General features: G+C 38.5%; 1 protein-coding gene, 1 long non-coding RNA gene and 1 other non-coding gene across 3 annotated transcripts in view; 1 reads left to right on the top strand and 2 right to left on the bottom strand.

Moving 5' to 3' along the window:
* LOC148110369 (uncharacterized) overlaps positions 1 to 21,937 on the bottom strand; it is a 117,206-nt gene that overhangs the window by 36,480 nt on the left and 58,789 nt on the right. The window lies entirely within an intron of this gene.
* Positions 10,626 to 10,808, top strand: LOC123789705 (U2 spliceosomal RNA). Its single transcript, XR_006778875.1, has one exon. It is a non-coding gene; the product is annotated as a U2 spliceosomal RNA (small nuclear RNA).
* LOC123789066 (large ribosomal subunit protein uL16-like) lies at positions 19,519 to 21,772 on the bottom strand. Its single transcript, XM_087860629.1, has one exon. It carries the CDS (start codon positions 20,605 to 20,607, stop codon positions 20,305 to 20,307), a length of 303 nt encoding a protein of 100 aa, XP_087716755.1. The 5' UTR covers positions 20,608 to 21,772; the 3' UTR covers positions 19,519 to 20,304.

Below are 21,937 nucleotides of genomic sequence, written 5' to 3'. Positions count from 1 at the left end.
AAAATGGCTTAAAAGTTCAGATGATAGTTGATAATACTATATTGTGTAATTGAAATTTGCTAAGGGAGTAGAAGTTAAATGTTTTACCCTCACCCCAATAAGACAAATATATGAAGTGATGGATGTGCTAGTTAACTAGATGGGGAGAATCCTTTCACAATGTAAACATATATCAAATCACCATGATGCACACTTTAAATAGCTTACATTTGGGGCACCTAGGTGGCTCAGTAAATTGAACGTACAAATCTTGATCTCAGCTCAGTTCTTGATCTCATGGTCACGAGTTCAAGCCCCCCATTGGGCTCCATGCTGGGCATGGAGTCTACTTTAAAAAAAAATAGCTTATGATTGTACGTGTCAATTATAACTCAATAAAACTGAAATCAAACAAAGTTCAGACCCCCCATTTATTGAATCCTTTAAGTCAATAATATAATAGTGTTAAATATTCATTCTGAGTAAGTGACTTTCTATTTTTTATTAGGAATCCTGAGCACCTGTGCTGTTTTATCCCCCTATTCTCTGCTAAAGACTTTACTTTGGGAAGAAGTTTTCGGAAGATACAGCAAGACTTACTGCTCCATAATAAAACAATTACATGAGAACTTCTGAGAAGTTGCCAAGAACAATTAAGAAAGATGTTGCTCTTTATGCAGAACACTCACTGAAGAATAGCTTTGCAGCTTAGTCAATGAGCAAATTCTCATTATTTATTTAGATTCATCTGGCAGTTATTCTCTGAAGAGCTCATTAGAGTAAATTATTCCAATATCATGTTCATTTACAGACTCATGTTATTTACCCCTAGGTTTATTTTCACATTTTTGCAGATCTTACCCAGTAAATATGTCTTGAATCTAGTCACATCTCTCCATCCCCACCACCACAAGCCTAGCCCAGCCTATTCACTTAGATGAATAGAATTTCCTGTAGAGTGGGCTTTCCACCTCCACTTTCACCTCCTCCTCCACCTGTTCTCTACTCCACAGTCCTCATGACGTCTTTTCTGCAAAGAGGTCAGTTGGGATTTTGATAAAGATTACATTGAATCAGTAGATCAATTTGGGGAGTATGGTTACCCTAAAAATATTAAGTCTCTGATCCATGAATGTGAACGTCTTTGCATTTATTTAGGTATTTTTAAATTTCTTTCAACAATATCTTATAGTTTTAACACTACAAGTTTTGCAGTTCATTTATTAATTTTACTCCTAGGTATGTTAATCTTCTTGATGCTATTGCAGATTGTTTGTTGCTGCTATCTAGAAATACAATCAGTTTTTGTAGGTTGATCATCCTGCAAACTTGCCTAACTCATTTAATAGTGGATTCCTTAGGATTGTCCATAGAAAAGATATTCCTTAGGGTTTTCTATATAAAAGATGATGTCATTTGAAACTAGAGATAGTTCAACTTCTTTGTAATCTGGATGTCTTTTGTTTCTTTTTCTTGTCTAATTATTCTGTCTAGAACCTCCAGTGCAATGTTGAATAGAGATGGTGAGAGCAGTCATTCTTGTCTTGTTCTTTATCTTAAGGAGTAAAGCCTTCAGCTTTTCACCATTAAGTTATGATATTCACTGCAGAAGTTTTATAGGTGCCTTTGATCCGACAGAGGAAATTCCCTTTTATTTCTAGTTTGTTGAATTTTTCTTCATGAAAGGCTGTTGAATATTGTCAAATGCTTTTTCTGTGTCTATTAAGATTGTCATGTGGTTCTTGTCATTTTCCCTCTCCATTCTTCAGATTATATAATCTCTATTGATCTGTCTTAGGCATATGCACAGTTTCTCTGGCCTCCTTCACAGGGACAGTACAGTTCTAGCCACTTCTCTTTGACTGAGCCCCACGTTAAGCTTCAGGCTGGTTATCACACCTAGCTGTTAGTCTCCACTGATTAATAGCTGATTTCTCTCTCTTTTTTTTTTTTTTAAGATTTTATTTATGTATTTGACAGAGAGAGAGAGAGAGAGGGAGCAAGTGAGCAAAAGCAGAGGGAGTGGCAGAGGGAGAGTGAGAAGCAGGCTCCCCACTGAGCAGGGAGCCTGATGCGGGGCTCTATCCCAGGACCCTGAGATCATAACCTGAGCCGAAAGCAGACGCTTAACCGGCTGAGCCACCCAGGTGCCCCAAATTCTCTGTCGTTTTTGACAACACTTTGGGTCATAAATTGTCCCACAGTCTGATCCAGTTAAAGCTGGCCTCCTTTGCGGGGTAGTCTTTGAGGCTTGATTTACCTCAGGAGACCTCTTCTTAGCTATCTTGTTTTTTGGTTTCCTCTGTCATTCTTCTAGCTGCTCAACAATTTGTCTGGTTGTTATTAATGAGACTTCTGGGTGGCACAGCAGTTAAGCGTCTGCCTTCGGCTCAGGGCGTGATCCCAGCGTTATGGGATCGAGCCCCACATCAGGCTCCTCCACTGGAAGGCTGCTTCTTCCTCTCCCACTCCCCCTGTTTGTGTTCCCTCTCTCGCTGGCTGTCTCTCTCTCTGTCAAATAAATACATAAAATCTTTAAAAAAAAATGAGACTCCTAATTGCTCACCTCAGAGAACTCTACTGCTTTCATTAATGCCCCTGGGCTTGAACTTCCCTATGCTCTGTTACAAATAAAGGACTGCTTTTCCTGATTTCTTTATTTAAATTGATATCACCTGTCACTCTCTCTTCATTTACCTTGCTTCATTTTTCTTCATAGCTCTTACATTGACCTGGCATTACATTACATATGGGTTTATTTTATTGTCTATCTCTACCATTAGAATGTAAGCTCCTTGAGGGTAGCCTAATGCTGTATACCTAGTTCTTAGAAGAATCCTTAGCATATAGTAGACATGATAAATAATAGGTAAATAAGTGATGCAGGAAATAGTGAAGGAATAAATGTCAACAAATACCACTATCATAAGGAAAAGAGAAAATTTATAGTGAGAGTCTAGCATTTGCATCCAGATGACTATTAAGAAAACCTCTGAAGTCTATGATAACCCAACAGTGTTGAGAAAATGAAAAGTAGAGTGGGATGAGCAGGTCTAATCCTCCAAATGAAGATGAACTCAAAAATAATGATGATAGGGGCACCTGGGTGGCTCAGTCATTTAGCGTCTGCCTTCGGCTCAGGACGTGATCCCAGAGTCCTGGGATAGAGCCCCACATCAGGTTCATACACTGGGAGCCTTCTTCTTCCTCTCCCACTCCCCCTGCCTGTGTTCCCTCTCTCACTGGCTGTCTCTATCTCTGTCAAATAAATAAATAAAATTTAAAAAAAAAATGATGATGATAATACTAATTACAGTAACAACACAGCTAACACAAACTAATGCCTATATTGGACAAAACCCTATACTGTGTTTGGGTCCTTTATTTTATTTAATATTCACAATGATGCTTTGAGGGAAGTACTGTTTTGTAGATGTGTACTGTGAACACAGAAAGGTTAAGGAGTAAATACAGGGCACAACTGGCAAATGGCAACATTTTGTGTCCAGACTGGGCAGTTAGAATTCAGAACTATTTTATTAAGTAAGCTAGACTACTATGCCTAAACAGACATGATATTAGGAATGAAGAAAATGGCTCCCCACACAAGTTCTGAGGGATCCCCCACGAGATACGTCATTTGTCTACAATAACTACAAGTGTGGTCTAGGTACTACTACTTTTCTGCACAGGTATCCACTGGGTTTGCATCACCTCCTGCTGAACATCCTGGTCCTCGTGGGTGTCCTGTGACTACTCTAGCCTCCATCATCAATGCACTAGTTCACAGGGCTAGAATCACAATGGTTAATGAGTCTGGAACAGAAATGAAGACCGTGCTCATGGTACTCACTCTGTTGCATTTTATCTACAGTCTGGGAAGCCAAGCAATGCTACTCGTGCCCAAGTCTGAGAATGTTCCTTGGAAAGAGATCTTTTACTCTCCATAGGATTTAGAATGAGGCCCATGGATTCAATCTTGGGAAGATGCTTGAAGTTGCATGCCATTGGCCCATTTTCAGCCTTTATATATCCATATAAGCCTGCATGTATGGCCTCCGTTTTCCTCTTAAATCAAAGCAAAAGCACTAGCATAGGTGGATCTATGGGAACAGATGTTCTTTAAGTGCTGGTTGCTAGTCATGATCAGGGTTGAATGTCAGCACTGGTGCAGCCTCAGCTTAAACTGGTTGCCCCCATTGTCTCCAAAGCTGTTTCTCCTGACATTATTCTATTTTTCACATCTTGTTAATATTTCCAACTTGTATATTAACTTTGTGGCATGAGGGAACCAACTAGAAAAGCAAACAGGACACATGCTGCTTGTCCTCTCTAGGGTTCTAGTCTCTAAAACTCACTTCTGGAGCTTCCTGTCCAGAACAGTCTCTGACTATGCGAATGATCACTTGGGAAAATGCCTCAGGCTAGAGGAAGGGATTGCTTGAAAATGCAGTTTCCTTACATTTGCATTGGGAGACAGTGGTGTCTTAACTCTGAAGAATTAAAGCAATTGTTAGCTCGGATGATAGAGTGAGGTAAAAAAAACAATGTAAGCTCTGAAATCAGACATAGTGGGTTTAGAATCCTGGTTTTTTCACTTCAGTTGAATTCAGCAAACAAGCGTTGAGTACCTACTGTACATATCAGCCACTGCTAGGCAGTGACAGAGGTAAATAAACCATTTTCCCAAAATGATAGAGTTCAAAGTCTAGTTGAGACAAATCACTTTAAAATAGGTAAAAATAGAAAAAAGGAGGTACTAGGTCAAGTATAATACAAAGCTTCCTACTTATTTGAAATTAGATCAAGGTAACTGAAAGTTCTTAAGCCTTAATTGAATTTCTTCATCCATAAAATTGATGACCCAGTACTTTAAAAGATTATTTTAAGATTTGGAAAAAATGTACGCATATATATGTGTGTATACACATGCATGCAAAAGCTCACAGAAACAGAGAGAGAGAAAAAGAGGGAGGGAGAGAGAGAGAGGAAAAAATGGTAAGTAAATCCATATATTTTTACGAAGATTTGCCTTTTGTTAACAAGGTTAAATAACCTCTTGGAACTTCTGCTTTAAGTTGAAGGATGCAGCACTTGCCTCTATTCTCTTCTGTTCCAAGTTTCATTGACAGATCTGAAAAATGTAATTTACAAGAAATAATTCCTAACAGTGATGGAAAAATATGAAAGTCTGCTATCAGTGAAGCATAAGTCATAAGGCATTGCAATTATGAAGGAATCAGAGCTAAAAGAATACAACCCAAAATACAGGTTAGAGACAAGTATCTCAGATGGGATCTTCCTCCCCAAAGAGAAATTTTATTTTATTTTTTTATTTTTTAAAGATTTTATTTATTTATTTGAGAGAGAGAGAGAGAGAATGCACACGAGCAGAGGGAGGGGCAGAGGCAGAGGGAGAAGAAGCAGACTCCCTGCTGAGCAGGGAGCCTGACACAGGACTGTATCCCCGGACCCTGGGATCATGACCTGAGCCAAAGGCAGTCTCTTAGCCAACTGAGCTACCCAGATGCCCCTCCAAAGACAAATTTTAAAGTCAGATTCAACAAATGCAAATAAGACAACCATCAAGGTAGTTCATTAAAGGTCTTCCTTCAAAATAGCTAGGCTAGTTGAGCCTGCTTCTTCTCTGCTCACACTGCCCACCAGGAAGAGCCCTGGGGAGACTCTGGAATGGACCAAAAGGCAAAGCAAAGTAGAGATAAGGCTGCAGCTTTGGGGGACAGCCGGGAATTAAAAATGGAAAAGGAACAGTAGACACCAGTCTTTATCCCTGGATTAAAGCCAAGAATGAGTTTCTGCAGAGACATTTCTGATACAGAGACTCTCAGAGAAGCATCTGGGTAATAGAAATGGGGACCCTTACTCTATTCCCTTAGGCTTCCGCACTCGGCCCCGCCTCATCCCCACACCCCCCTCTCAATAAACACTACTAGTCCATAGCCAGGACTTCTAGTCAGAGCAGGGAAATAAGAATTCTTCTTTGGGAATGAAAATAGACTTGTAACCAATAGAGCTTTAAGTCTAAACCCTCACTAAAAATAGGGACATAGAGTTTTAAATTTTCAAATATTTCAAGAAAACTAATAACATGAAACAGAGGCACTGATATCATGAAAACACAAGAAATACACAAGGATGCAGAGTTAATGGGGGGAAACAACAACAAAAATTAACAAAAGAGGATTTGTAGCTGTTATAAATCAAGACAGAGTTCTTGGAAATTTAAAAGAAAACAGTAGATTGCAAAGTAGACATGATTAAAACACGAATTAGTGGTCTAAGAGATTGAAAGAGAAATCTCCCAGAATTCACGACAGAGAAAACAGTAGGCCGACATGGTTGGCAGAGGTTGGCTCTGACCTTATGGAAAAAAATTGTTATCTGGGGCATTGCTACCACCAGCAAAGCTAGTATTCGCTTTGCATTTGGGGAGCTGAAGGCCAAGTAGGGGTTTGAGACTCCAGTCGGGGTGGGTTTTAGTATTACTAGGGTTGGCTTTGTATTTCATAGAAATTCATTTTATTTCATGTTATTTCCTTCTCTATGTTAGGTTTTATGTCTAAGAGAATAAGGGTATGAATCTGTTTGCCAATGTGAAGGGACCATCAGCCTCCACCATCTACTGTTCAAAATTCTTTTCTTAGACCAGTGAAGCGATGTGTGAGATGGATGTGAAAGGCCTCCTGGATATGGGTTATTTCTAAATATCTTCTGGTGGATGGCTGTATGTATAATCTATATAATCTGGAACTTAGAATAGCTTTCCTGTACCTGGTACCTATTGAGGAAGGGGAGGCAAACTCAAAATCTTGGCTGGGGCTGATAACTCACAGTGGGATATAAAATGCAGATGTTGTGTTTTATTAGAGAAACTGTTAATTTTATGATAGCAACTCTAGACTGTTTATACCATGAAAAACTCATAGAAAAGTTTGCCACAATTTCATACCCTGGTGATGCCTCTGCAGATGTTATGGGAGTATTATGTAAGATCATTAAAGCAGAGTTGGTTCGAATGCGTGTGTCCCCAGTGAGCTACCTGCCAACTTAGAGACTTGTCTGAACTATGTCCCCAAGATAGGTCTTATCTGCAAGAACTTTCTCTGATGTGATAAATATGAGATTTCTCCCTAGACTTGGCTTATGTGAATGAAGGTAATTTTTTTTTTCTTATGGCAAAGTTCTCTAAAATGACTACGGCACAGACAGTATGAAAATAGATTTACTATTCTGGGGACCTGTGGGTAGCCAAAATAGGGGTCACTTTATTTTGGTACATCTTGAGGAAAGGGATGGGAAATTGATTAGGGGATAGGTTTCAAAATCTTTGAAAGTGTAAGTTTTTAAAAGCCTATATTTAATGAGATCATTTTGTATGTAATGATTCAGTTAAGGTAAGAATTGTTGACTGGCTTAATGAGACCCTAAAATTTAAAATGAGTGAGCATACAGCTTAAAATTCATTTCAGAACAAAGTGTCCTTCAAGATTATAATGGGCTATGGGCACTCATACTTCCAAGCAATCTGTAATCACTCAGGCAAATTTCTGAGGAGCTGGGAGATTTTATGCACTGTGGCTAGCAAGAACAATTATGAAGCCCGCTATGTACTCGGTGAACAGACAAGCGTCTTTAAGTTAAAAGAGGAATTTGAAAAATATTAAGACCAGCATTCAGATGAGATATTTATTCTGGAAAACATTTTAAACTAGAGGTCCTGTCCAGTTTATATACTCAAAGACAGTCCAGAGAAAAACTTTTTTTTTTTTCAATCAGATGAATTTCAAAATATCTATACCTATTCTCCCACAAAGTTCCTGGGCAACAAGTAAGAATGGCAGTGCTTTACTGAAATGTCTGAAGTGGCCCAAAGAGTTTAACAAATGGATGGGGGTCTGGGTGGCTCAGTCAGTTAAGCGTCTGCCTTAATCTCAGGTCATGATCTCAGGGTCCTGGGATCGAGCCCTGCATCAGGCTCCCTGCTCAGCAGAGATTCTGCTTCTCCATCTGCCCCTCCCCACCCCCACTTGTGCGCTCGTGGTCTCTCTTGCTCTCTCTTGTGTGCATGCAAAAATAAATAAAATCTTAAAAAAAAAAGTTTAACAACTGGATCAAGATTCCAATGATTTGAGATCTTTAGTGGTCTGAAGACGGATAAAACTGGATCTTATATGACACTCTCCAGATTTGCTTCAACATTTGTTGCTCTAGAACCCCGTGACTAATTATAATTTGTTTCTGTTAATAGCAGAAGTTCACAAAGTACAGCCCACAGGCCAAATCTGGCCTGCTCCCTGTTTTTATAAATAAAGTATTATTAGAAGACAGCCATTTGTATATTGTCTATGATTGCTTTTGACTTAAAACGGCCGATTTGAGTAGTTGTGGCAGAGCTCATAGGGCCCTCAAAGCCTAAAATATGTACAATGTGGCCATTTACAGCAAACGTTTTCTGACCCCTACCTAGAGCATCCCATAACATGACACAAGCTTCTGGAAGATGCTCATTCAAATGAGGGCACAAGAGTGGTGAATGTGCTACAAAATATGAATGAGTGCATCAGTGCGGACAAAATTCAAACTCAAGTAACCTTTGTTGTGAGTCCATCCAGGAAAGATCCTAAAGCCTGCTGGGGTCACTACTGTGTAACCGCCAGAGACACGGGCCATGTTATGGGGTGTGCCCATAGGTATCCCCGTCCGTCGGCACCACAGCTCCAGGGGGTTTCATCTTCTGTACGTGTACATGGTTGTAACGCAGCGTCCGCTGGTCAGAGACCAGTGCGCACCCCTGAGGAGATGCACCCTGGCCTGCAGCCGGAACCCTGACATAATGAGCGTCATTTTTCACAAGTCCCACCCAAGCTGGTGAGCGACTACCCTTTCCGCACCATCACCATCAGGATAAAGGCTGACCAGGACCGAGAAATATCATTTAGATTTGTATTTTCAAAGAAGGTGGAATATTTAATAAACAGAAATGTGACTTATCTGAGAACAGAGTTGTAGACTGATAGGTTTTCATGGAGCTCCAGTTTTGTGTGGAGCTGGGATCAGATCTTAGAGGCTTGTCTGAACGGACATGCAGGGTGCCTCAACATCCCCGCTTGCTGAGTACTGAGGAGTTTTCTGGAATGTGGGATGTCCATGCTAAAACTAGGCAAGTTCTGAGCAAACCAAGAAAATAGTTACCCTAGGGCCATCGCTCTTCAAAGGAAAGTTTTGGATGAGAGTGAGGTCAGCATCAGGGCAGTGTGGGTTGTTCCTTTTCTCCCCCTCCCCTTTGATTTACAACTAACTGGGCATCAGAAATGAACAAAAGTGCCTCTACACAGTACACCAGGACAACTGGGAGATTCACCCACGTGTGCATCCAAAAGTGGGTCAGGAGGACCTCAGAGGACACCATGTACCCAAGGGAGTCTGAGCATGGCCCACCCCCACTTGCTGCTATCAGGAGAAAGGTAATCTGGAGAGTATACCACTGGGCACTCATGGGAAATAGAGAATTTGTGGAGGACCAGCCCTCCTGATGGGAGAACCTGACAAGTCTTTGGAGTGAGACACAGACAGTTCTGGAGTCAGAGGAAAGGAAGGAACGGGTGAGGCAGCCCCACTCCTGAGAGCCAACACTGCAACATGCTGGGATTGTGCTGGTGGCGGCGTGGCAGCTGGCAGCGGCTACCTCTGGCAGAAGAAGTGGCAAGTGGAAGGGTGCAGAGCACAGTCAGGGCTGTAAGAGAACCAAAAACTTGTGCTATAGCACCACCTTCTGGAAATGAAAAGAAAGGCTTCTGATTGCCCGCCTCCTGAACTGTTAGAATCAAAGTAAATGAAGCCTTCCATAAATAAGAAAGGAATTTGCTACTTTAAATGTGACAGCAGAGGCACATTTCATGAAACACTATGAAAAGTCATAGTAATATGGCATCACAAAAAGAAGATGATGATTATTCAGGACATGGAGTACTGCAATCTAACTGATAAAGAACTCAAAATAGCTGTTATGGAGAAGAACCTGATGGTTGCCAGAGGAAAGGGAGGTGGGGGTGGGCAAAATAGGGAAAGAAGAGTACAAGATACAGGCTTCCAGTTATGGAATGAATAGGTCACAGGAATAAAAGGCACAGCAGAGGGAACAGAGTCAATGAGATTGTAATAGCGTTATGGTAACGATGGTGGCTGTACTTTGTGAACATAGCATATCTCACAGAGATGCTGAATCACTATGTTGTACATTTGACACTAATGTAACATTGTGTGTCAACTATACTCAAATAAAAAATTTTAAAACAAAAAACAAAACCAAAAATCCTCAAATAGCTGTTACGAAGAAATTCAATAAACTACAGAAAATGCAGAAAGGCAATTAATTCAATAAACCTAAGAATAAAATCAATGAACAGAAGGACTACTGTACCAAAGAGACTGAAATTAAAAAAAAAACCCCACAAAACAGAAATTCTGGAACTGAAGGAGTCAATAGATAAGATGAAGAATGCATTAGAAAGCTCTGGGAATAGGACAGATCAGAAGAAAAAAGAGAATAAACAACCTGGAGGATAGGAATTTCAAAGTTATTCAGGTGGAAAAGGAGAGAGAATTAAATTTTTAAAAAGTGAAGAATTGCTTCTCGGCCTTTTGGCTAAGATCAAGTGTAGTATCTGTTCTTATCAGTTTAATAAAAAGTGAAGAAACCCTATGAGAACCATCAGACTCAATTAAGAGAGTCAATCTAAGAATAAAGGGTGACCATTGTTAATAATACTGTATTGCATGTTTGAAAGATGCTAAGAGAGTAAATCTGCAAAGTCCTCATCACAAGAAAAAAACACTTTTGTAACTATGTATGGGGAAGGATGTTAACTAGACTTTTTATGGTGATCATTTCACAATATGTACAAATATCAAATCATTATGTTGTATACCCGAAACTAATAGAATGTTATATGTCAATTATACTTTGATAAAAAATTTAAAAATAAAAAATAAATAAAATGAGGAATGATATTAGATGAACCCAATTCATAGCTGAGTTTTCTTATAAAAACACCCCATTTAGCTAACTATTTAATTGCCTGAGATGACATGTAAGAGAAAACAAATATATAGTTATATATTTAATATTACCACAGCATGTCAAAACCTTGCAGTCCTATCCTAATCCCTATCATTAATGGGAGATAGATTCAAATTAATTTAGTGATGACAGTTTAGCAATCTGGATGACTATCTTTCTAGTAATGGGGAACTGGAGGAGCAACTGTAGGCATTTACTGATTTTACTTCGTTTCCAGGAAAGCAGAAGCAGAGGTTCTTTGTAAGCTCCAATTTCTGTATTGGCCATGGAGAGAGAAGTGTGAGTGAGTGAAAATATAGTGTTCCACACCTCTCAATTCAATGGTCATGCACAGATAGGACACGTTTGGATGTGACACTGAAGACTACACACATAATGGACATAATAATGGCCCTATCTTACAGGGTTCCCTGAGGAATATATAAGATAATGTGAGGAAAATACTTATTGGAGGCATAAGTATTCAACAGATGCTAGCTAATAGGATTATTAATCATAATCATTAATGCACCTCTAACATAATACCAAGTTATCACAGTATTTATTAACAACAGTCTTAGGAAAGTTACCACAATATTTCTGAGTTTTCTTTCCCATCTATAAAATGAGACTAATGACTTCTACAAGAATTGCTGAGGGGATAATATTTTAAAAATTATGAAATTCTTATTTATTTACTTAATTGAGATACAACTGACATATAACCCTATGTTGGTTTCAGGTGTAAAATATAATGACTTAACATTTGCATATATAGTGAAATTATCACCACAATAATTCTAGTTAACATCCATCAAACAGAGTTACAAGTTTTTTTTCTTGTAATAACTTTGAAGATTTACTCTTCTAGCAACTTTCAAATATATAATATTAACTGTTTTCATCATGCTGTACATCACATCTCCAGGGCTTATTTATTTAAATGAAATTCTTAATATCAGCCTGGCACATTCTAAGCATCCATCCATCCATCCATCTACTGTCTAAGCAAACATTTATTGAGCATATGCAAAGTGTTTTGTGCTATTGTGCTAAGAACACTCATTGTAGATAAATCATAGTCCCTAATTTCATAGACTTCATTTTCTGTTAAATTATAAGCAAAATATGGATATTGACTTAAACATATGACTTTATTATGGTAGATAAATCAAGGTTTTTATTCACAAGTTGGGAACGATAGCAAATGAGAGATTGTGTGTGAATGGGAAGACTTGTGTACCAAGGCAAAGGGAACTCAAAAATAAAGCGATATCATCCAGCAGAGTGCTGACCAGTATGATGAGGCCTATGGTGTTGTATAAGCAGAGACAAGTTCCCCAGAAAGGTAGAATCAAACTAATAGGCAGCTTCTGGAGCTATGCTATTAGGTACGTAAGTACAATGGTACAATAGGCATTTGCTGAGTATATCAATAAATTCATTCCCTAAGGGGCGCCTGGGTGGCTCAGTCGGTTAAGCATCCCACTTGATTTCGGCTCAGGTCATGATCTCAGGGTAGTGGGATCGAGCCCCATGTCAGGCTCTGCGCTCAGCAAGGAGTCTGCTGGACATTCTCGGTCTCTCTGCCTTTGCCCCTCTACCCGCTTGCATGCGTGCTCTCTCTCTCTCTCAAATAAATAAAACTTTCAGTTAATTAGTTAATTAATTAATCCTCTAGAAAAAAATGACTGTAAAGGTACAGTAACCAAATAAGGACTGAGACATACATACGTGTTGAGTAAACAGGAAAATATGGGATGACTTTTTTTTGTTTTGTAATTAAAATGAAACTTTAGGGGCAGCTAAAGTAAAGACCCACTATAACTGTCTCTTAAGTTTCTCTGGCAAGAACTGGCCATTCTCAGAACGGTGAACCTCTCACTTGAGGAGTGAGTGTTAAGAAACCAAGGAAGCCATCAGGGATGATGAGTTCCAAGCTAGGGCTCAATCAGGTGGGGAGGCTACCTGGAACAAAAGAAGTCAAATCCACCCTTAACTACAAAAAGCAAGCAGGGGGTCCTTAATGGGAGACAAAGCAAAAGAGTCAAGAGCTAGGTGGATGTAGAAATGGAAGGTAAGCAAAGAAATTAAGGTGAAGGTCAAGAGAAAATGTCTAAGACTATTTCTGTAAACAGGACCAGGATGCTTGAAGCTTATAATTAGGCGCTGGCCTGGCTTAACCTGGAATAAAGGTTTTTGCCTGGTGATTTCAGTTACTAGATCTATATGTATGTAAATTACTGGTGAATAAACACATGGAAGATTGGAATTCTTCCCCCATGTGGTAAGACTTCGTAAGTTATATCATTAGATTTCTTCTCAATAGGAGGTGGTCTCCCAAAGTGCAGGGGCTCCTGCTCTGCTTCTAGGAAAACAAGCTGTGCTTTAAAAATAGTACCGTAAAACTTGTTTCCTGAAAATTACATTAGCCTTGAATCTAGTCCTTTGCTGAGGGGAAGTATAGATTCGAGGTTCCTCCATAAAATTCATTTGTCAACCCTAGCAACTACCGTAAAATACTTTATAATATCCTAACATGCATATAAATAGAACACTTCATACTCTGGAGGAAGCCTAGTGAGTGACATCAGTTATTCTAGCAACACTTCACTTCAGGGTGGAGCCCCAGTTTGTAGATCAGGACATCATCATCATCATCATCATTATTGTTGTCATCATCGTCACCATCCCTTGCAACAGTATTTCTTTACAGGTGACAATTTTTTTTTTTAAGTAAATATAGTGTGTGGATGCATTAAATGGTGAAAATCTTGGGCCTCTGCACTGAAGAGGATGTTTGACGGTCTCTGTTTCAGAACATTCTATATGTGGAGTTTGAAATTTATGGAATACCTTAAAGGGAAAGTACTGCTTTAGACAAAGGTCACACAAATCATAAAACAAGCAAATTTTTAAAAATTCTGCGGTGGAGGCACAGCCATTAGCCCCTTGTCTTAATTAGTAAAATGAGGCTCAGTTGAGTCTATGTGGTCTAAGGACACCTAGTTTACTAGTTAAAGTGAGAAACTTGAATGCAGCTGAATTTCCAATTTGCATTCTACTGTGACTGCAGAGTCCACATCCTAATTCCTGTGGCTGGAAAGTTAAGTTATGACAGGGATATCTTGTATAGGTTACCAGAATGAAGATGAACAATATTCATTGACACAGACACGTGGTTTTCATCCAGGCATTTGCAAGGTCTCTGTTGACAACGTCGACATTCTGGAAACACAGGCTGTATGATATTTGGAGAATAACTTTCCCGCAGGACACTCATGAATAGACTGGTGCTCAAATGGAAACTTTTGGATGGGTTGAGACCTTGAACTTCAGTTCTGTTCTATTGGACATCTTGAATAAAGATGTAGTGGTCAGATTTAGGATCTAAGAAGTTCTGAAAAACCCTGCACCAAAATAAAACTTACTAAAGATCAATGCACAGGTCTTCTCTTGGTTCCAAAACACAGGATGGGAGGAGATACGGAGGCAGTTCTTTAAATAAAAAAAAAGCAGCACATAAAGAGATATCATTTCACAGGTCTGAGCACACTAAAGGCATTTGCTGCAGATCTGGATGAACCCCTAAGAAGAAAGAATTTAATAAACTGAAGGGTATTGAAAGCAGAGAGGCCAAGAGTGTGAAGGAACTCAGAGTCGCACCACATGAGTATTCTTTTAACAGATCACAGCCCCAGGCTTGGAGAAGAGAAGACTCAAGACTGGACAAGGCAAATGTCACCAGGTACTTGCAGGGCTATTGTGCAGAAAAGGGATGAAGCGTTTTCTCTGTGGCTATAAGGGGGGGAATTGAGGATATGGGTAGGTAGTAGGATACGACATTTCAGCTAGTAAGCAATGAGTCACTTTAAATGTCAGTACTGTCACAAGATGAGAAGGCAGACTGGATGATTGATTACTTGGAAGGGTGTTTCCAGTAATAGTGTGTATCTTCAAACACTGAGATTCTGAGCTTCACAGATCCCTCCCCTGCTCTTTAAATACTTGACATGATATCATCACCAGCCTCACTTTTACACAGGGTCCCAATATTGGAAATCACTCCTTTTATGTGCTTAAGATGATTTTGAATATCTGCAGCAGGGTTCAAATAGAGTTTACTTTGCATATTGATTCAATAGGTAAGAGAAGGAAGCTCATAAATGCCATATGCAAATTTGTTCTAAATGAGCTCCTAAACTGGATTTGGGAGCTAATTGTTTTGGCACTTACTTCATTGGGGATGAAGCACTGGCCAAACATATTTCAAAGGGAGGAAGAGGATGTGTTAGCATCAAACCTAGGAAAAGGATCAGTAGCATGCAAGTAATTTGGAAAAGGAGAACATTCCATCTGAAGCCTCAAGGAAGAAAAGAGAATGTTGGCGGAAGTCTTATTTGGAAAAAATAGAACTGTGAAAATAGTTAGCGTTAAATAACTTATAGCACTGCATTTCCAGTATGGGTCACTTTTAAAAATAAACTTTTATTCTTTCAGTAAAATCTATAGACAGAAAAGTGCAAAAATTGTAAGGTTAACACCAGATGAATGACCACAAAGCAAGCACATTTGAGGAACCACCGCCCAGATCAAGAGATAGCATAGAAGCCCTCCTTCTTTCAGTCACCGCTCCTACTTGTTACTTATCCTGTATCAGTTTTGTCAGTATTTAAATTTTGCATAAATGTAATCCCTCAATGACTTCTTTTGTGGCTGGCTTCTTTATATTAATACAATGTTGGGCTCTCTTTGGCAGCACATATACAAAAATTGGAATGATACAGTAATACAATGTTTACAAAATTCATCCATGTTTTTGCATGTAGCATTACTTCATTTTCATGGCAAGAGCAATCTTACACATTCCACACTTTTGTTTCTGTAATGTGTTATTTTTGATTGACCTCTGGGATGTTACAGATTTGGACTGCTCTACATACTGCTGTTAGGAACATTCCTGTGACTTTTTGGTACACCCACATATGCATTTTCTGTTGGGTATGTATCTTTAAATGCAACTGCTGGTTCATGAGACATTTGTATGTTCAGCCGTAAAAACACAGCTTTAGTGTGCCACTTTTCAACTCCCTCTAGCAATGTATGAAAATTCTATTTACTCCATATCCTCTGCAACACTTGATATTTGGAGTCATTAAACTGTATTTAAATTTTAAATTTTAATTGTGAGGTATTAAATTTTATTTAAATTTCAGCTATCTGGTGTATAGTTAGTAGTGTTCCATTGCAGTTTTTATTTGCAGTTCCCAAATTACTAATATGTTTTTTGTCTCTATTATTGGGATAATATTGGGAAATATTTTGCAAGCTGCCTATTTGTGTATTTGTATATACTAACTTTACTGTATTATCTTTTTCTTACTGATCCATATTTGATATGAGTCCTTTGTCAATTTATGAACTATAAAAATCTGTTCCTACCCCATGATTTGCCCTTTTACTCTCTTGATGATGTCCTTGCTGGGCATAAAAATCTTATTTCAATGCAGCTCAGCTTATCTAGTATCTCTTTAATGATTAGTGGTTTTTGTATCCTAAGGGAAAAAAAAAAATTTCCTTCTATATCTCAAGGTCAAAAAGATACTCCTCTTTGTTATTTACAGAAGTCTTATTTATCTTACCTTTCTCGTTTAGATCAACTTTCTATCTGGAACTGATTTTTATGTATAGTGTGAGGTAATGAGTCAAGATTTGTTTTTTCTTTCATTTAAATATCCAATTGACCCAGCCCCATTTGTTGAAAAGATCATTATTTCCCTCTATTCTGTATTGCCACCTTTTTTTGTAAATTAAGTGTCCATATATGTGTGGATTAGTTTGTGGACTCTATACTACTTATTGGTCTCTTTGTGTATTATTGTGCTAATACCATATTGTCTAAATTATTTTAGATTTAAAACAAATCTTGATACCTGGTATTTTATTTTTTAATTAATTAATTTTATTTATTTCTCTAAAGATTTTATTAAGTAGTATCTACACCCAATGTGGGGCTCAAACTTACAACCCCAAGATCAAGAGTTACATGCTCATCCGACAGAGCCATCCAGGACCCCAATACCTGGTATTTTAAATCTTTCAAATATGTCATTGTTTTTGACATTTTTCCTTTACATTATCATACAAGTATTTAAATCAGCCTGTCAACTTCCACAGAAACAAAATTGTTCAAGTTTTGATTAGAAGTGCATTGAATAGAGACAAAAAACATATGCTTCACTGTAGAGAACAGATGGTTCAGAGGAGAGGAGGGTGGGGGGATGGGTGAAACTGGTGAAGGGGATTAAGAGTACACTTACTTTGATGAGCACTGAGTTACATATGGAACTACTGAATCACTAAATTGTACACCTGAAACGAATATAACACTATGTCAACTACACTGGAATTAAAATTAAAAAAAGAGATGCATTGAATATAGGTAGTTTGGGGGAGAACTGACATCCTACAATACTGAATCTTTTTATTTGAAAGTAATGTATAGTCTTTCATTCATTGAGGTCTTTTTAAATTCTCTCAGTGTTATACAGTGTCCTACATAGAAGATTTGCTGATCTTCTGATTATTTTGATGTTCTTTAATGCTAATTTAAATGATATTTTAAAAATTGTATTTTCTGCTTATGTGTTGCAAGTGTGACATGCAATTGATTTTTGCAAATTAACACGTAACTATTTGCTTTGTCAAATTAATAAATTTATTCTATTAGTATGTCTGTACTCTTTGGAATTTTTATGTATAAAATCATGTCACTTGCAAATAGAGACAGTTTTATATCTTTCTAATACTTATAACTTTTTGAGGGTTTTCTTTTTGTAAGTAGTCTCTACACCCAACATGGGACTTGAACTTACAACCTCAAGATCAAGAGTCACATGCTCTGGATCCCTCCTACATTGTTGGTGGGAATGCAAGTTGGTACAGCCACTCTGGAAAACAGTGTGGAGGTCCCTTAAAAAGTTAAAAATTGAGCTACCCTATGATCCAGCCATTGCACTACTGGGTATTTACCCCAAAGATACAGACGTAGTGAAGAGAAGGGCCATATGCACCCCAATGTTCATAGCAGCAATGTCCACAATAGCTAAATTGTGGAAGGAGCCAAGATGCCCTTCAACAGATGACTGGATTAAGAAGTTGTGGTCCATATATACGATGGAATATTACTCAGCTGTCAGAAAGAACGAGTTCTCAACATTTGCTACAACATGGACAGCACTGGAGGAGATAATGCTAAGTGAAATAAGTCAAGCAGAGAAAGACAACTATCATATGATTTCTCTCATCTATGGAACATAAGAACTAGGATGATCGGTAGGGGAAGAAAGGGATAAAGAAAGGGGGGGTAATCAGAAGGGGGAATGAAACATGAGAGACTATGGACTATGAGAAACAAACTGAGGACTTCAGAGGGGAGGGGGGTGGGGGAATGGGATAGACCGGTGATGGGTAGTAAGGAGGGCACGTATTGCATGGTGCACTGGGTGTTATACACAACTAATGAATCATCGAGCCTTACATCGGAAACCGGGGATGTACTGTATGGTGACTAACATAATATAATAAAAAATCATTAAAAAAAAAAAAAGAGTCACATGCTCTACCTACCCACTCAGCCAGCCAGCCAGCCACCCCTACAATATTTATACCTTTTATTGATTGTCTTGCCTCATCATACTGGGTTAGAATAGATGCTAGATTAGAATACCACGTTGAATTGAAGTAGTGACAGAAGGCATCCTTTACTTACCCCTGATATCAAGAGGACAGCCTTCAATATTTCCAAATGAAACATGATGTTTGCTGTAGGATTTTGTAAATATCCTTCTATTCTTAGTCAGCTTTCTTTTTTAAAATCACGAATGAGAGTGCCTGGGCGACTTAGTTAAGCATCCAACTTTCGATTTCGGCTTAGGTCATGATGTCAGGGTTGTGAGATGGAGCCCCCCATCGGGCTGAGCATGGAGTCTGCTTAAGATTCTCTCTTTCTCAGCCCCTCCCCCACCTGCTCGTGGGTGTACACTCTCTCTCTCTTTAAAAAAATATAAATAAATAAAAGCATGAATTGATGTTGAACTTTATTGACAGATTTTTTTGTCTCTATTTGAGATGATCATATGAGTGTTCTCCTTTATTCTGTTTATGTTGGTGAACTGCATTAGGTTTGCACACGTTATGCTATCTTGCCTTCCTGGAACAATTCTCACCTGGCCATAATATATTATCATCTTTTTTTAAGATTTTATTTATTTATTTGAGAGAGAGAGAGAGAGAGCATGAGTGGCAGGAGGGACAGATAGAGAGGGAGAGAGAATGTCAAGTGGACTCCCTGCTGAGCACAGTCTGAGGCAGGGCTCCATCTCACCACCCTGAGGTATTGAGGTGAGCCGAAATCAAAAGTCAGATGCTTAACTGACTGAGCCACCCATGCAGCCCTATTACCATTTTTTTTAATCACTGGATTTTCTGTGCTAATATTTTAGGTAGAAGTTTTTTTGTCTATATAAATGAGAGTTGGCCTCTCTTAGGTCCTTTATTGTAATGTTCTTACTAGTATTTACTGTCAAAGTTATGGTGACCTCAAAAAATAACTTGGAAAATTTTTCCTCTTTTTCCGAGCTCTGGAATAGTATATGTAAGGTTGATTTTATTTCTAAATGTTTAGAGGAATTGAGTAATAAAATTGACAGGCATGGAAATTTCTCTCAAAGGATTTTAGTTACAGACTCAATTTATTTACTAGATATTAAATAAACTATTTACATTTTATATTTCTTCTTGTGGCATTTTGGCAGTTTTGGTAAATTATGGCTTTTTAAATTATTTCACCATTTCATTGAAATTATCACCCCAAAATTGTTATGATATCCTTTTGTTTTCATTTTCTTAACTATGGGATCTATAATTAAGCCCCTTCTTTATAAAAATCATTCTTGATATTGGTATTTTGTGCATTTTTTTTTCTTGATCTGTCTTTCCAGGGACTTATGAAATTCATTAGTCTTTTAAAATCCTCTTTTAGATTTATTTTCTCTAGCACATATTTGTTTTATGTTTTACTGAGATCTGTTTTTATTTTTATTATCTGTTTCTTTTTGTTCTTCCTTGGGTTAATTTTTTTAACTAGTGGAAATGGATGCTTGGATGATTGATTTTCAGCTTTTTTTTGACAAGAGTAGGATTTATTGGTGGGCATGAATAAGAAGGGGGCAGTGCTGAGGTTCTCATGAGTGCAGAGCCTGCCATTTGTCCATGGGGCCACAATTAGGGATGTATTTGACCCCACAGCCATCTGGGATGAGGCGCTTTTCAGCCACCATGTCTTCAAATTTGTCTGCATTAAACTTAGTAAAGCCCCACTTCTTGGAAATGTGGACTTTCTGGCAGCCAGGGAACTTGAATTTGGCCCTGCATAGAGCCGCAATCACATGCTCCTTGTTTTGCACCTTGGTACAGATAGACATGATGACTTGGCCAATGTGGACCCTGGCCACTGTGCCCTGGGGCTTTCCAAAGGCACCCCACATACCTGTTTAGAGCCTGTGAGCTCCAGCACAGGACAACATCTTGTGGATAAGGATGCTGTGGAAGGGGTGGAACTCCACTCTGATGTGAAAACCATCTTTGCCACAGCTTTTCACCACATACATTTTGGCACAAATGTGTGCAGCCTCCAGGGCTTCAAAGAAGAGCTGCTCATATTCATCTGACACCATGTAGCCACACAGTGAGAACTCACTGACTTTCGCTTTCTTCTGCCCCAGGTCCAAGATGCAGATCTTGGCGTCCAGGACACTTGTGCAAAAGTGAGACTTCTGTAAGAACCGCGTGTTCTTATGATACTGGTAACACCGGGCGAGGTGTTAGCCCATGTTGACACCAGGATCTTCAGCGATGCAGTGAAGAAGAGGTTATTTTCAGCTTTTTACTCCTAATAAAAGCATTTAAGTTTGACTTTAGTTGTGTTCCAAAAGTTTTGATAAGTTGAATTTTCATTATAATTCAAAGAAAAATATTTCCTGATTTTCATTTGTATTCATTTTTTTTCGTATTTGAATTATTATAATTTTTTAAAGATTGTTATTTATTTGAGAGACAGAGAGAGAGAGCACGAGAGCACGAATGGGGGGAGGGGCAGAGGGAGAAGCAGACATTCCTTACTTGGGACTGGATCCGAGGACCCTGAGATCATGACATGTGCTGAAGTCAGACGCTTAACCAACTGAGCCACCCAGGTGTCCCTAGTGTTTGAATTATTTAGAAGTATGTTTGAGTGCTTTTCAAACATGAAGTTTTTATTATTACCTTGTTTCATTATTGATTTCTAGCCTAACTGTACTGTTGTCAGAAGACGTACATTGTAAAATTTTACTTTTTTGATATTTTTTAAGATATCTTTCAGATTCATTATTTGGTTAATTGGCTTGGCATTTGATGTGAATTTTGCATTTGCTGAGTATAAGGTTTGTAAATTAGGTTAAGTTTATTGATTGCATTGTTTAAATCTACTATACCTATATTGAATTTTTGTCTGCTTGGGATATTAGTTTCTAAGAGACATCTGTTTTGTTTTTTGTTTTTTTTTTTTAAGATTTTATTTATTTATTTGACAGCGAGAGAGAGACAACTAGAGAGAGAGGGAACACAAGCAGGGGGAGTGGGAGAAGAAGCAGGCTCCCAGCAGAAGAGCCTGATATGGGGCTCGATCCCAGGACTCTGGGATCATGCCCTGAGCCGAAGGCAGACACTTAATGACTGAGCCACCCAGGTGCCTCTCTAACAGACATCTGTTAAAACCTTCCTATGATAATGGATTTGTCCATTTTCCTTTTAGTTGCATCATTATTTTGCTTTATA

This window comes from Ursus americanus, chromosome 3 (genome assembly GCF_024610735.1).
Source record: "Ursus americanus isolate L20-20 chromosome 3, mUrsAme1.1.p, whole genome shotgun sequence".
NCBI lineage: Eukaryota > Metazoa > Chordata > Mammalia > Carnivora > Ursidae > Ursus > Ursus americanus.
The sequence above is the reverse complement of the archived record's forward strand: the minus strand, read 5'-3'. Positions and strand labels throughout refer to the sequence as shown.

Coding starts and splice junctions, on each gene's coding strand:
- LOC123789066 (XM_087860629.1), bottom strand. CDS start 20,607: ATGTGGGGTGCCTTTGGAAAGCCCCAGGGCACAGTGGCCAGGGTCCAC.